This window comes from Phascolarctos cinereus, unplaced genomic scaffold, assembly GCF_003287225.1.
Source record: "Phascolarctos cinereus isolate Bilbo 61053 unplaced genomic scaffold, phaCin_HiC Scaffold_1;HRSCAF=81, whole genome shotgun sequence".
Lineage (NCBI taxonomy): Eukaryota > Metazoa > Chordata > Mammalia > Diprotodontia > Phascolarctidae > Phascolarctos > Phascolarctos cinereus.
The window spans coordinates 172,166,991-172,180,566 of record NW_027555514.1 but is presented as its reverse complement, the minus strand read 5'-3'; the positions used below and the strand labels follow the sequence as shown (position 1 = coordinate 172,180,566).

General features: G+C 36.9%; 1 protein-coding gene and 1 pseudogene across 1 annotated transcript in view; both read right to left on the bottom strand.

Annotated features, from left to right (window-relative positions):
* Positions 1–5,199: 5,199 nt before the first annotated feature.
* On the bottom strand, positions 5,200–7,763 carry LOC110193371 (cell cycle checkpoint protein RAD17 pseudogene; annotated as a pseudogene).
* The window catches only part of LMNTD1 (lamin tail domain containing 1), a 218,799-nt gene continuing 212,828 nt past the window's right edge, over positions 7,606–13,576 (bottom strand). The window contains exon 12 of the mRNA XM_078155056.1: positions 7,606–7,943. Within this exon, the coding sequence (XP_078011182.1) occupies positions 7,899–7,943 (45 nt within the window). The 3' untranslated portion in view covers positions 7,606–7,898. The remainder of the gene's footprint in view (positions 7,944–13,576) is intronic.

The window sequence follows — 13,576 nt, the reverse complement described above, 5'->3', positions numbered from 1 at the left end:
TCATTCTTTCCTTGCATTAGAGCAATGGCAGGCTCTTATTTCTGTCCCCTCCTACCCTCTCTTGCCCTCTTTGTTGGCCAAGGGAATAGAGCTGTCTTTTGTTTTCTTTCTCCTGCTTCTCTTCCCTCACCTATGTAGCACCTTTTCTCATTACTTCCCAAACCTCCATTTCACTTGATAAATTTTAAGAAATGTAAGTGGAATGAAAAAGGCGGAATAAGCTAAGCAGTATGGTTGTAATAATTTACTGGGTTTCATAATCAGCTTCAATCTGGAAGCAAGTCTGAAGTAGAAAGTGAAGAGAAAAGGGGAACTGCTGGCAGGCATTTTTACTTTTTGGAATGTCCAAGGAAATGAAAGCATCTTTGACTCTTACAATATTTTGTCTGTTAAAAGTTCAACATGAAGTATACAAACTGGTTTTTGTACATAAGCTGAAAACAGGTCTTTGGAAATGGAAAGAACAAGTGGAGACACATGGTATCTCAGCTCAGTGGTTCATTATATTTATTCTAAAGTATCTAACTTGATAGTGTTGTTTCCAGTCTGTACCTTCCAATTTTGATCTGTTGATTGCCTAGTACTATCTGTGTGCAATCATTTACAAGTTAGGGATAAGGTGGTAGGATGGGAGGGAACAAACATTTATTAAGTGCCTATTATGTGCCAGGAACCATGCTAAGCACTTTACAAATATTATTTCATTTCATAGAGACTGAATCTATGATTTTATTGATATAGGGAATTTCTCAGTGAGGAAAAAATTCTACCAATGTAGGTTGCCACCTTCTCTGCAATTTACAGTTTTATATAGTTGCCTAAAGCAGGACTTCTTAAACTTTTTCCACTCGTGACCTCTTTTTGCATTTCTGCATTTGTTGCTGGTGTTGCCTGGCTTGAGAGCATACCCAGCACAAAGTGCACATGCTTTCTGTTCAGAACCAAGGCTGCAGTGAAGTTGTGCAAAGGCAAGCACTGCCAGAAACAGCTCGGATTCATTATGCATTTGATTTTGAATTAATTTTTGGTCATTGAACATTCAGAAACCTTTTTTACTGTTGCCAAATTTTTCCGGACCCCATATGGGGTCTCAACCCACAGTTTAGGAAGTGCTGCTTAGAGTACTAAGGAGCTAAATAATTTGCCCTGGGTCACAAAGCCAGTACATACCAGAGACAGGATTTAAGAGCCAGATCTTTTTGTCTTTGAAGACATCTTTTTATCCACAATGCTAATTCAGATCTAAATTGATCAAATCCTCTTATTATTCCTTGAATATGTATCTCACTATTTAATTACAATGATAGCTGCATCCCTCAAAGTTTCCAACTTTAATATCTCATCATCACATACTGGTGATGCTGGTTTTTGCCAGGGAAGTGTAGGCTGTAACAGATTCTACCATGTTGGAACAGCTTCAGATATGATCCTGGCAACAGACTGAGCCTGTTTTCCAAGAGCAGCTTAGTACAGAAAGGTTTATTGCAAATAGCCTGACTGACTCCTTAGTGATTTATTCTTTGGCCATGGCAACCTATGAAAGAGAAACAAAACAATTAAAAATGGCCCTGAGCAGAACTTCTGTTTTTTGCAGGAGCAGTAGCAGAGGAAAAGGAAAGAGGACAGGTGCTAAGAATAGGGTTTTAATACTGTCTATAAACTTTAACTTAGCAGTTGGTACTTGAAGCATGAGAAACTTGTTCAGTGACCAACGAGTAGACTAGAGGAAGTGAACCAATCAACCTTAATATTGTTGCTATAATTAAAGAAACCAGAAGGCAGAAGGAATAATAAATAGATTATTTACAGGTTCTCTTTGGAGACACAAATGGAGACATGTTGGTGGCATTGGAACAGCCAAAAGTAACACAAAATATCACTTCACAGAACATTTGGTCATCTCATATTACAATGTTCGTGAGAAATATTTGTAAAAAGATAAATTATGAAAATAATTGTCACTTTTGTACCAACATCTTTTCTAGAAGAATAAGTAAATAAGTATAGTATAAGAATACTTACAAGTATTATATACAATAGTTATAAGTAAAGACATTCTATGAAAAATCTTATAAGAACTTCCAAATTAAATCAATGCATACTTTGACACGTGGCTTTACTGCAAAAATAAGAATAAGTAAGAATGACAAAAATTTAGAAAACATAAGTTATGTAAAGGAAGGAGAGACCAAAGATTACAGGCTACATAGAAGACATATCTATATATTATGAATATTTTCTTCGAGAAAAGAATCAAAAGGTGTTAGATTTAGTGAGTATTGAATAACATATTGTATCCTGGTAATCATAGAAATTTTAAATTTTGACAGGAAGTGACTAGTTACTAACATGGAAGTCATGCCTGAATCAGCTTTCTGTGTACAGGTAAATTTACCAACTTGTTTGAACAAAGCTGAAAACTAGAACGAAGGAAGAAGAGTAAAAATGAGAAAAAAGATTATTGGTATAAAACTAAAACAATTTCAATGTGACCTATTCAAACAAGTTATTGATTTCTCAAAATGGGGATAGACAATAATTTCATACAGAAGTTTGACTGATACAAATCAATTATCATAGCAACATGACCAAAAGAGCCTAAATAGCAAACATTTGACTTACTTGCTAAGCAGAGAGAGATGGCAGCCAAGGACTACACAGTAGAGAATATAAACTTGTTTTGAAGATATCAAGGAAGAAGTTGAAAAGATTACAAGCAGTTCTATCTCAATAAAGAGAGAAGCAGTAGAGGGTAAAACTAGTTTAAAGAAAGCTTGTGAAGAGAAGCATCTAAGGAAAGTCAAACTGAAGGACATGTGAAATTGTAAAGGGGACAACAAACAGAAAAAATATGGAAAAGATCTACAAAGATTTTTTATAATAAACCCTTTTCACCACCAAAGAAACCAGTCATGTACTCCAGTATCATAGCACTATTTTTTTTATGGAGAAGCTAGAAATGCTATTAAAGAAACGATAAATGAGGAAAATGACTGGCTAGGACTAAGTGAACATAGAGGACATCTCTCCTGGAGGAGACACAATTGGGTGGAACCTGAGGGATACATAAGTTATGTGAAGGAGGCGAAGATGCTAAAAAGATCTCTAGTCTTACAAAAACCTCCCAAACAGTGATTGAGCTGACTGTGTCAGCTTATATGACCACTTTCTTATCTACATGAAATATTTATAGGAATCATCTGCCTGTGCATTGAGGGCATCCCTGATGAGGATATTAGTGGGAATATTTGTCAGACATCCTGGTTCCAATATTGAACTCCTGCTTTTGTACCTGGTACCTGGTTTACCTTTCCTCTGAAGGATGTAATATTAGCTTCTGCAACAAGACCAGGCAGAAGGATGAAGAAAAGGCCAATGAACTTAGAGATTAAGAAAGAGGTCATTGGTGGCCTTTGTTTGAGATAGTAATTTCAGTAGAATAATTGGGTATGGAAGCTCAGTTGCAATGAGTGACAGGATGAGTGAATAGCGAAAAAGTGGAAACAGTGTAGACTATTCATTCAAGGATTTTTGACAGTGAAAATTAAGAAGAAAGAAGGGACAGTAGGTTGGGGTTTTAGTAGGGTCAAAGAAAAGTGTTTTTGAATAAGGGAGACCTGAGCATGTTTGTAGGGGAAGGAGCTAATAGAGAGAGGAAAAGACTGAAAGTTAAAGCAAGAAAGAGAAGATACAGCAAGACTAGAGTAGGGTGAGAAGGGATGAGATCACGGATATCTACAGCAAAGCAAAGAGGAGATAAGAGTTCTGTAGGGAGGAAATCAAGATGGATCCTTGTTGCTCTGTTGACATTCGGTAATGTTCTAGCACAACATGTGCAGGTCTTGTTTGGAGAGGATTCTTGGAAGAGAGTTTCTTTAGGGAACTGGGTGGGTAAGTCCAAACACAACTCCAAAGGACAGTTTTAAAGTTATATTACATCTTCTCTCATTCCTCTCAGGCAGGATCCTCTCTTGCATGTTTTTCTCATCTGCTTTTCTTTCCTAAAAAGTTATCTTCATTTACTGCTCAGATTAATTATTCACTTTGTGAAGGTTGGACTAAACTTTGCGGGCTAGTTAAAATGTTTCCAGATGTTTCCTTTCAAAGAGATGACTCTTCCTTAAAACCATTTGATTTTTCTTCCCCACCTATTTTTCCTACATGTTTGGACTTCACATATATGTGTGTATAAAATATACATGTAAATATCTGCATGGATTTTGTATTTTTACCAAACATGTGATTTTGTTATACTGTGCCATATTGTCTCATAAATCTATATTTATATATACACCCCACACATGACATACACATACATGATATACACATGTACAATAATATATTATATACATGTCATACAACACAGATGTTTATACAAATGTGTATACATATATAATTTAGTGAAAAAAATGGGAAAATTCAAATGTATCTCTAAAGGAAGATTCTTAAATGCTTTCACATCTTCTTTCTCTCAGCTGGGGTCTTTCAAGTGTTTCTCAACTTATTTCTGTAGGGATAGAGTCTAGACCTATGATTTCATTGGCCTAGGAAATTCCTGGATGAGGAAACTACTTCTGACAATTTAGATTGGCACCTTCTCTTCAATTTATAGTTTTAGAAAACTGGATAAGGCATTGAGAAGTTAAGTAAGTTTGCTTAGCGTCATATACAGAATGACCTTGAACCAGATCTTTTCAGCTTCAAAGCCAGCTCTTCATCTACAATGACTCTGTTATGCCTCTTTTTTGTATTTTTTTTAGTCAGGCCTGTGAATCTTAAAATCCAATTCAGTTTTTGAAAATGCTGTTCTTATTTTTCTATATATAAAGAATTGTCTGCATACCTGAAAATTCTAGAGCTCTAGTTGCTATTCTATTAAATATTTCACTGTACGGAAACCACCCAAGAGGAAGAATGGCTGTTGGTCACACAGATGATTATTAAATTGGGGGTAGGGTGCTTTTTTTTTTGGTAGCACATACTTCAGGAAGGAAAACAGAAAAAACTCTCTTCTAGGCTACCCATTTACAGAGAATGATACATAAACTCAGACATCTTAAGAGAGTTGAATATATGTATTCAGCATAGAGTAGTGTGGGGAAGAGGGAAGGGGAAGGTTTTGTTTTTTTAGTCACAGTATAAAGTTCTTCTCAGAAAGTAATTTCATGTCTGTGTTTTAGTTGATCTAAAAAACTGTTTACCAAATGAAAAGAGAGCCAAAGTTGTACTCATACAGGGACTGTTTGTACCCCTCCTCCTAGTTCCAGTTCCTAAGGTTAGAGCTTTGTATAAATGAGACTAAAAATAACTCAGATTGGTACAGTATACAATCATTTATTGTTTTTTTTTCACTGTCCATAATTAGCAGCATAATTTGGTTCAGTTCAGTAAACATAACACATGGTATTTAGACAGCAGAGATTCATCCAGAATCAGTCTGAACTACCTTAGGAAGCAAAGTAGTCATGATTTTCTGGCCTAATCTGTTTGCATTTTGGACAGAAACAAGATAATCCATGAAGGTGGTTGCAAAAAAAAAAAAAGGAAGAGGTTAAACAGCATAATCCCTGAGGGCTCTTCCAGTTATAAATGCTATTATTTCTGACCATCAGGAACTTAAAGTAGCTGTGCCATATGAAGAGGCCTGTGCAGCTTCTGCTACCTGTGTCTTTGAGAAAAAGGCCTTGTTGTGTTGAAGTTGTCAAAGATCACCAGTGGAGGGGTGCTTAGCACTTTGGCATTGAGCAATATGAAGATGAAAAACTCTATTTGAAAAGATGGGCAAAGGACATTTTGCTTTATGACCAGACCTGGGACTTGTATCCCCAAACAACAAGGGGATGGCAGATTCTAGGTATCTTGCACTTGCTTGTATCGATGTGACTAAATTGGTCTGGAGAATGGATGTTTCTGAGAGAATTTTTTTTTCTGTTTAGTCTGTGAAATACAAATCTGTTATTTTCCAATCCATCTAGTCTTGGCATAGCCTTAATATGTGTCTGGCTCTGTACAAGGCTGATTTTAAGCCTAATAAGAGTAGGTAGCTAGAAGAGTGCTGAAGGACGTCCCAGGCCAATGTCTCCCAGACTTCCAGAAATTCTCAGAGTTGGTGTCGCTTCTTAAGGGCTGGCTTTAATCATTGTGGATTTTATTTGGGTTAAAGCATTCTGTTATGTAGTAGAGCTAGTGTAATAGACTCGTTATCTAGAGATAGTTTCTAGGAGAAATCCATTGTCACATAGGAACCTTCCTTGAAGGAATGGAATATAGGAAAAAGTGGCTTTTGATGGAGATAAGAGAACAAATCTGCACTGGGCAGTTGATGCAACTTTAATATTGGCAAACTAACATGGTTTTTATAAACTCTTCTGTACAGATGTGCTTTCCTTCCTTCCTTCCTTCCTTCCTTCCTTCCTTCCTTCCTTCCTTCCTTCCTTCCTTCCTTCCTTCCCATGAAAGGGAGAAGAGATTATAGGATCATGCTTAGGAGATTATAAGGTCTAGTGAGGGTTTTTTCAGGATGGGGAGGACTTGGCTATATTTGTATGTAGCAGGAAAGGAACAAGTAGATAGGGAGAGATTGAAGATTAAAGAGAGAGGGGTTGATGGTAGGGTCAATCTGGCTTCTGACCTTATCACTCAACTAAAATTACTCTCTCTATAGTTTTATATTTTGCATAACCTTCACACAAACTTACTCATAAATGTTGACCTCTCCACTGTACACCACCTACAGAACAAAATAAATACTAGTGGAAAAATTTTTAAATAATTTAAAAGGTCTTACTATTTACTAATTCAAAAACTTTATAACTTTTCCATAAAAATACTTGTCTGTCTTTTGATTATTTTGGCAATACTCTTTTAACTAAAAAAGTTCAGATTTAAGCTAAACATGTAAAACCCAATTGAATTTGTATTTTTTTACTTTTAAAGGGACAGGTGGTCCCATCAATGATCTTGCACAGCAATACAAGTGTATATACTATCTACACTATGCAAGTATAGACTATACATTGCACGAATGGACTTTTAACAATATGATCATTTCAATAGCATTGAAAGCATATTAACTTTATTTAAGTAACTTCATCTATCACTGAATAAAATTAAAGTGAATCTGTTGAAGAGCATCTGACCATCAGGTAGATTATTTGGCTACATTTCATCACTGTCATATTCCTCTATTGTGATCTCTTCTTCTTCCGTGAATCCTGGAGCTGTAGCAGGTTGTGGCTGGCTGGCAGGCAGATCTGTTCCACTAGTCTACTTGAAGGAAGAAATAATGATGGATGCCTCTGTTTCAGCCTCTGAAGTTGTGATTTTGTCCATGTGTACAAGTGTCTTTGTAGGTGATGCTCCATCAAAATTAGCCTCATCATCACTGGCAGAGCCTACCATTCCAGAATCCTTATCAGAGCTTCCATTTTCAATCTTCCAAAAAACCTCCTTAGGGGAAGCCTTGCAACATCCTGGATAAAAGCAATCTGAGCTTGATTTCTCATTGGATCAGTTAGCATAGCCAGGTACGACAACATCTGTGTTTGAAGGCACAAAGAGGGTAAGCAAAAACTGGATAAAAGTGACTTTGCTGCCAGGCAATTTTCTCAATGCTTTCTATTAATCAGAAACCATTGCGCTTTGTGCAAGGGTCAAAAACTTGCTTATCTTCCTTGGCAATATGCAAAACCTTTGGATTTGTTGGAATGCATCACACCTCTTGTAGCTACAGATACTCCCCGAGTGTAGTTCTTGAATTCTAGTCATTGGAATTCAGCCATGGAAGATGGCAACAATACTTATGTATTCACTGACTCTCACAAGATCCTCTCTTTCAGTGAAGAAATCTACATAGTTTTGATGAAGGTATAAATTAAATAGCTCTCCAGGCACTTTTTTTACAACCTCTTCAGGTTCAATGAGTAATGTGTCCCATTCCTACTCTGAAAAATAAGAAGGTAATTGGGAAAATTATAATTCTGTTAGAGCTATTCTTTTACAATATAGTATCTTTGCCAAAGCTCTGAAGAGATAGAGAGAGAATTTTTGCCACCACTTGCCTAGACTTCTTGGTATTATCAAGTCACTTTCTCTGCTTTGGCCTTGATACAACAAAGCATCTGATTTTAATAAAGACATTCCTTTTCTCCTTGATCAAAAATTGGTCTCCCCTGAATTACCTTTAAAAGAAGAAAACTGGAGATGATTTATTGCACTTCTTATATAAACAAAACATCTTTTACAAAGCAATTCTAAAGATGGCTTGTCAAAAACAACAATTTTCCTCTACCCATATTTGCTTCCAAGGCTTCTATTCTGCTAAGAACTTTCATCAAAATTGTTGGTGCCACAGGGTTGAAACTAATGTTTTATATAGAACACTCTTCTTTAATTTTTGTGGGGAACAATAAACTCTGACTACTGTCTCCCCTGAGACTATCAGAGATTATAAATACAAGAGGACATTGCCGCTAGCTGCACAAATCTCATTAGTATGCCATGTAAAGTACTTGACTCTCTATAAAATTAATTAGGCATATCCTCAATCAAAATAATCTTCCTAGCAGTGTGCAGACAACCACCAAGCATCAGTAGTTTGTTATATTTATTTGCTCTCAACAGAAACTTTTGAAAAATAGGCATCTGAGACTTATTAGGAACCATATGGAAACTTGATTCATGATTAAACCCATCCTTCATATGATATTTTCTGGAGTCTAGAAAAACAGAGTTAATCCATTCTTGTACTTCAATACTGAACTCCTTAACTAGTATTTGTAGAGTTGCTATTTTTTCCACATCCAGGAGGACCTGTAATTATTAAAATAGATCCACCTGATTTTGGTTGCTTCTCAAAAACGAGATTTTAATCAGGTTTCAAGTTCTTCAACTTTCTTCTTATGAACAAGAAGTTCATTCTTATTTTCTAGTTTGTTTTTTATCTATCTGGGGTCCATTTTCAGGCAGATTTTCATTTAAATTTGTTTCAATACTCACTCTGTTTTGAGGAAGATGATTTTCCTTTTTTTTCTAGCTAGAAACTTGCTACTTTCTAACGTGGAGGACAAATCTTTTCTTCTCTGATGAAAAGTATTTACTCCCAGAGATGCAGTTGTAAGTGCAGAAGAGATGTCCCTTCCCATTAAAATCAACAAATGAAGGCTCTACCCAGCTGGTTATCTTTGTGGAAGCTACTTTTTTCATCTAGGAGAAGTTTTTGACATTACAAACCTTGATAGTTCTCATCTGTGGTATAGAATCTGCAGTACATTAGAGTATGTCATCTGAAGGCAGAGGGCAGTGACCCTGCAGCATCCCTCCTGGTTGAGGGGGAAGGCAGTGGCAGCAACAGCAGCCCAAGTCCAGAGGTGGCAGCCAGGTGGCACTCTAGGGGGGCCAAACTGGGAGCCTATGCTGAGGCCCCACCTCTCAAAAGTGAAGGCCTCCCACAGCGTAATTGTGGAATTCTTTTGGAACATGCTGGATATTTCCAGCTTTCTGGGTTATGTAAAGGAAGCTATTAGATGTCTGTTAGGACTGTTTGAAGGAGCACTAAAAAAGCAGAACTATAGGGGGGCAGAGATGACAAGGGCATAGAGCTTAAAGTGAATGATGTAGAGTTTTAGATTAAGATATTTTAAAAAATTAAAACCTTAATGGAAATTTGGAAAATATATCTTCATCTAGCATGAGAAATATGCCTTCTAGCATGAGAAATAACACCTTAAAAAAAGGCCCAAGGAATTCCTAGAAACAGGAAAAGAAAAAAATCTCCTTAGAATCTCATATACTCATATCCATTTAGCACTTTGGCCAACCAAAATAGTGGTTGGGCATATCTAGAATGTAATGATAGGACATGAAAATAAAATCCCTTTTTTATGTCTTTAGTGTATAATATCCCCACCGGGCTACTTAACTAGTTTCAGCTCTGGTTGTGTTGCCAGAGGGTGGCTCTTGCTTCAGTTTCTAGGGATAATCCTATGGGTGGCTACTTTTAAGGAAAAACTGTACAGCTAATGAGCCCACACTAGTATGCTTCTCATTAACAATTAGCCAGTAGAATGGCAACCGGCTCTCAGCAAGGGCATTTACAAAGATGGCATAGTAAAAACAGTTGCTACAAAATCTCTCTCTCCCTTTCCCCCATCCCCAATCTCCATCCACAAATATAAATATACATGGCTTCCATGGAAAAGGTAGGATCAAACCTGGGGTACAAAGGAGGTGAGGCAATGTGTGGGATACAGACGTGGCAAAGGCTACTATTCAACACTCCTAGTGCTGTCAAACACAGAAGTTCTTTCTCTCTTCATAGAGTTCTCATGCAACTCCCCTTGGGTGCAGTGTCTCTACTGGACAGTTTGCTCAGCTAGGTTTCCAGGTAACCTCATCTTATCTTTTCCATGGCCTCACTATTCTCTGCTACCAGAAATTATGGCCCTCAAAGGTGCTTTTTCACTGGAGTAACTTTACATCCATGCCTGTTTCAAACATGTGTTTCTGCTCCAAGATAAATACTGTGTCTCTTATTATAGTTTGAGTATCTCTCCTTCAAAGCTATACAGTGAGTGGGGAAAGAGAAAGAAATTCTCTCTTTCCCCCTTGCAGAGGTCTCTTACACAGTTAACTCTTGGCTTGTAATTCTTCTGATTTGACACCAACTGGAAAAGTAAATATGCTGTTGGATACTATGGCTGATAAAAGAAAAATCCTTTTTCCCCAATCCTCCAGGGGTGTTACTTTCCCACTACTTTGAGCTTCCACTGCCTCCTCCTTCACAGTTTTAGATATTTAAAGCCCCTAGGGTCAAACCATATTTGTTTTCTCAGCCAATCACATTTAATTCATCAGAGAAATGTGTTTAAATATCATAAAGGGATCAGCCTTGTTAACACCTAGATAATAAATACTTCATTACCTCTGTAATCTACTTTGCTTTCTGTGATTATACCAACTAAGTTCTGTGGGAGGTGACCCCTCCCTTATAAATTTGTTGACAATTTGAATGTTAGCCATGCAAAGGCATATTTTATGGATAGGAAAAAAAAAAACCCTGGAAGCTAATAATTGAAGCTTTATCATCATTCTCCTTTTTTTTCCTCATGGGTATTCTTCAGGAGCTTCCCTTTGGAATAGAGCAAAGTAGAAAGTCATTTTGTATTTCTAATCCTTCCTGAGTGAGGTGCTTTGAGTCACTTTCTCCTAGTCTGTATTAGTTTCCTTGATAAAACAATATTCATAATTCATTTTGTTCAAAGTTCCCCTGGTCAATAAGAAGCAATTGTATTTTGTGACAATAAATATGTATGAGTTTTAGAAGAGAAGAAAGTCCTTAGTTGTATCTGCTGCCAAGAATTCTTAGGGAAAAATAAAGCAAAATAGAAATAGGAAAGATTACATCTCTGAACTCTGCAGTATAAACTTGGTCCTTAAAAAGGAACATAGGGATTATTATCTCTCGCTGAAAAGAAGCATGTAAAGTTTCAAAATGTGGATTAGAATTAAGTGATAAGATGTTTTTAAAAAGAAAAAAATAAATTATTTTGTTTGGAAGACAATGATCTCTTCTGGGAGATCTAGGACAGAAGACAGCCTTCAGAGTCTTAGCTTTCTGTTCTAGGCACATTTGATTTATAAGATGGCTTGTGGTCCTTTAGTCCCTTTACTTTATTAATTAGCATTACATTGGATTTTATTTCAGGGCACCAAGTTTAGTCAGGATTTCAAAGAGGGCTTTGCCTGAAGAAGTTTATAATCTAATAAAAAAAAAGATGAAATGCCTCTTCCCCACCAATCCATGTCCATCTAGTCCTTTAAAATATATTTCAAACCTCACTCCACCCAGCACTGATCATTCTTTCACAATGTGCTTTGTCATCATTGCCTATGATTGACATTTACATTATCAAAGACTTCCTTTTGTCTTCATGTGTTTCATATAATTCTGGTTTCCTCATTTAGAGTGTAAGCCACTTGAGGACAAGACTTCTTCCTTCCTTCCTTCCTTCCTTCCTTCCTTCCTTCCTTCCTTCCTTCCTTCCTTCCTTCCTTCCTTCCTTCCTTCTTCTTTCTTTCTTTCTTTCTTTCTTTCTTTCTTTCTTTCTTTCTTTCTTTCTTTCTTTCTTTCTTTCTTTCTTTCTTTCTTTCTTTCTTTCTTAAAAATATCTCCACAGTAACTGCCTGCATTGTACTAATGCCATTCCTTTGCACAAATCTAAATACCCTCAAGGCTGAGTTCAAGGGGTCAACTCCCATATGAACTTCCAATTCCCCTAGCTGTTAGTGCCTTCCCTCTCAAAAATTATTTTATATTTGCTTACCTATCCTTCCTCACTCCAGCCCTTCCTCCCCTCTTCAGGATCCTTCAAAGAAAACCTTAGCTGCTTAAGGATAGTGGTTGTTTAATTTTATCTTTGTATCCCTTGATACCTCATACTGTGCTTGATACATAATTGACATTTATTAAGGGCTTGTTTGGTGGCTGAATGCATAATAAATAGGTATTCAACAATACTTCCTGGATGAAACTATTCCTCAAACCTCATATAGCACTTGGTTTGCTCCTATTATGCTCTTGTATTATATTTATTTTGTATTGTATTTATCTTGTATTGTACTTATTTGTGTGTGTGCCTTGTCTCAGACAAACTGAGGCCTGGGAAAGACCTTAATTTATTTAATTTAATTAAATTTAATTAATTTATTTATTTATTTTGGCTAGGCAATAGGGTTAAGTGACTTGCCCAGGGTCACATAGATAGTAAGTATTATGTGTCTGAGGTCGGATTTGAACTCAGGTACTCCTGAATCCAGGGCCGGTGCTCTATCTACTGCGTCACCCAGCTGCCCCAAAAGACTTTAATTTAGAAAGCCCAAGGTCATCCACTGCACCCTGGGCCATTGATGGTTGTCTTGACTTTTGTCTTGCCACTGGATTTCAATGACTCTGGAAGAAGGAATGAGGCTGATGACTTAGCTCAGCTCTGCCTCACTTAAATCCATTTCATAAGGAAGTGATGTCACCCAGTGATGTCATTGGTTCTTTTTGAGAACAAAGGATGAACAACAACAATGCAGACTATGCATATGGACTGCCTTGTTTTTCAGGTTACTAAATCATAGGCAGGTTGTGATCTGCTACGGTGCTGAGAATTTTTACATCAAAAGTCTTAGAGAGTTTCCTGGGTCACTGAGAGATTAATGACTCATCTAATGTCTTACAACTTGTATGCTTCAGAAGCTTAGGCCTTCTAGACTCCAAGATCAGCCTGACATTTGCTCACCCATGCTGCCTTTGTCTTGCAAATAATAGACACACTTATTTTTCCCCACCAAATTATTTTCTTCCTTTTCTAATAGTTAGATCACTTTGTCTGGATTTCTCTTTTCCTTCTCTCACTCTGTACCTTTTATTATACTAAATCTATGTGTAATACAGTGTCCAAGGCTCCTTACTGGTACAAAAAGCCTGGGTCACTTTGAGGGTCTGTAAGGTCTCTGATTTACTTGCCCCAACAAATTTGGAAATCTCTATATAAGGGAGGATACCCAAGGGTGTTCACTGGCTCCCTTT